The sequence below is a fragment of the Drosophila bipectinata genome, chromosome XR, assembly GCF_030179905.1.
Source record: "Drosophila bipectinata strain 14024-0381.07 chromosome XR, DbipHiC1v2, whole genome shotgun sequence".
Classification (NCBI taxonomy): Eukaryota; Metazoa; Arthropoda; class Insecta; order Diptera; family Drosophilidae; genus Drosophila; species Drosophila bipectinata.
In genome coordinates, this window is record NC_091735.1 from 10,755,782 (window position 1) to 10,758,346 (window position 2,565).

Genomic DNA, 2,565 nt, shown 5'->3' on the forward strand with positions numbered 1-2,565 from the left:
CATCGACCCGTGTACGCCCTCTAGCTGCAGTGACGCATAGCTAGCGACGAGGGATCTGTTGCAACCCGAGCGATTGCAAGGGGGGGAGGATGTTTACGTGAGGGGCCGTTGTGCCGCAACTTTAAGAGCGCACCAGCATTGAAGAGCGCACCCGCGCTGAAGAGCGCATCCGCGCTCGCCCCTCTTTGCGCTCTCGCTCCTTCGTCGGCCGTCGTCGATCGTATTTTTTCTATTACTTTTGCCTTGTTTTCTTTCTAAGTAAAGTTTTTAATTCGATGTACGCAGCCAATAAAGCTGAACGCGCTTCTTTTGTAAATTACTGAAGACGCCCCCGACTTTTCATTTCATCCCCTTTTGAGTCTTTTGCGGAATCAACGCCCCCCTAGAAGCAACTAGAAAGGAAAGCTAACTTTGGGCGGAGCCGAAGTTTATATACCCTTGCAGTTGAAACAGGACATATATCGCAAAAATATGATATGAGAATATGATAATATAACCCAATTTAATAAAATAAAAAATATAAAAAAAGTCCTAAACTTCTTTCTTCAAAAATACCAAAGTTGATATTTCTACCAAAAACCATTTCCGATCGCTCAGTTATATGGGAGCTATAAGATATAGTCGACCGTAAGTTGAGTCTCGTAAGTTGGGTCATTTCCGATCGTTCAGTTATATGGCAGCTATAGGATATAGTCGGCCGATCCTTATGAAATCTGGCATGTCGTAATGTTTTGCTTCACTGCGTTGCATACTTTTAAAGGTTTAACACCAAGTTTTATAATTCGAAATAAAAAGTTATATATTTTTATTTCACCGACAAACAGCAAGTTTTATTGGCGCCCAACGTTGCGCCGCGTCACATAAAGTTTCAAAAAAAAATATTTTATAAAATATAAGTTAAACATTGTAGCAGGATTGCTACTTTTGGGTATATATATATATTAGCTATAAGTGTATCGCATAACGGTAATCTGTGTTCGTTGCTTTTTGTCGGTTTTGGACGAGAGGGCCAATTAAATTAAATTAAACAATTATAAATAATTAAATAAATCAAAAATGGACATGAACAACGCATCGATTACGCAGTTCAAAAAGTGGCTAAGTGTGTAACGGCTACTAACCACGGGAACGAAGTGCGAATTAATATTGCGCTTAAATAAAGCTTGCGCTTTCAACGGAAAAGCGTAATTATCTGAAATCAATCATGAATCAAGATAAAGACGGCGATGGAGACAACGATGAAGACGAATATGAAGAGGATCTGGAATTAGAAAGCCAAGAAAATGGCAGCGATAATGGCGACGAAGACGGAGGCAACAACGACGACAAAGCTGGAATCGAAGGAAACGACAAACTCGGAGGTGAAACTAAAGGAAAAGATGGCGATAAAAATGAGGAAAAAGTTGGCGGCGATCGAAGTGGAAAAGACGGAGGAAAAAGGAACAGCAAAGATGGATGCGAAAGCAGCAGGAAAGACGGCGGCAAAAACAACAACAGCGACGGCGGCGAAAACAACAACCACGGCGGCGGCGAAAACAACAACAGCTACGGCAGCAAAAACAACAACAAAGACGGCGGCGAGGGAGAAGACAAAAATGAAAATTATGCATGCAATGACGGGAATGACGCCGGCAACAGCGGCGCAAAAGAAGGCGCCACTGAAGAAGTGAAAAAAGGAAACGTTTCGAAGTCCGAGTTTTTGGAATTTCACAACCCAAGCATCGACACTTCATTGGGCATGGCAACACAAGTTGTGAGTGATCGGGCGAAACTTGCGCACGAAAATGGATTACGCAAATTAACAATATTGCAACCATTTATGGAGTTAGTGGAAAATACATTAAAATGCTGATGATTAGTAAAATAAAAGGAAAAGCAAACGTGTGGCTACACGCAAACATATTCAGTGCTTTGAAAATATTGCACACATCAAACGTGTATTTGCGGAGGTGAAGTTGCCGAAATCGTATGGTGACAAGAAGGAGGCAGCGGCGGACAAGGACGAGAAGGACAGCAAGGACACGTTGTAGCGTTGCTATAATTGCAATGCTAGAGAACATTGGGCCAAGGGGTGCAGGAAGCCGAGACGAGAGAAAGGGTCGTGCTATGCATGTGGCGAAATGGGACATTTTGTGGCTAAGTGCCTGAAGAACAAAGCTAAGAGCGAGGTCAAGAACAATTAGAAAAATAAAAAATTTAATAAAGTACATTTTCATTTACATTTGTGGTGGCAAACTTTTAGGGATTTTATGGAAGCATGTGATATAAATCTGAACCTTGACACCTTGAAGTTGGTTATTCTAAAATTTAGAGAAGGTTAAAAACAGTTATGAAGTTAGTGATGAAGAGCAGATAGTTAGTGATGTTGATGTTGAACAGAGAAGAATTAGTGATGTTAGTAAGGTTAATGATGAAAATCGGATAATAAGCAAAGAAGTAGAAGAATTAATAGTAAGTAATAAAAAAAGATTAGAAATGCAGTTAGGTTACAAGAAGCAACGAAATTCGACATAAATGTAGTTGAAAAAAAACTGATGAATATAAATATTGAAGATGAATCGGTAG

The 2,565-nt window shown here is 40.3% G+C and overlaps 1 protein-coding gene across 1 annotated transcript; it reads left to right on the forward strand.

Annotated features, from left to right (window-relative positions):
- The first annotated feature begins 1,204 nt into the window (after positions 1-1,204).
- On the forward strand, positions 1,205-2,030 carry LOC122322008 (uncharacterized). The gene is made up of 2 exons (XM_043213182.1): positions 1,205-1,753; positions 1,950-2,030. Exons 1-2 carry the CDS (start codon positions 1,205-1,207, stop codon positions 2,028-2,030), a joined length of 630 nt encoding a protein of 209 aa, XP_043069117.1.
- Positions 2,031-2,565: the final 535 nt, after the last annotated feature.

Bases quoted from the DNA above. Each gene is read 5' to 3' on its own strand.
- LOC122322008 (XM_043213182.1), top strand. From the start codon at position 1,205: ATGAATCAAGATAAAGACGGCGATGGAGACAACGATGAAGACGAATAT. The intron at 1,754-1,949 runs GTGAGTGATCGG...GTATTTGCGGAG, and splicing joins TGGGCATGGCAACACAAGTT to GTGAAGTTGCCGAAATCGTA.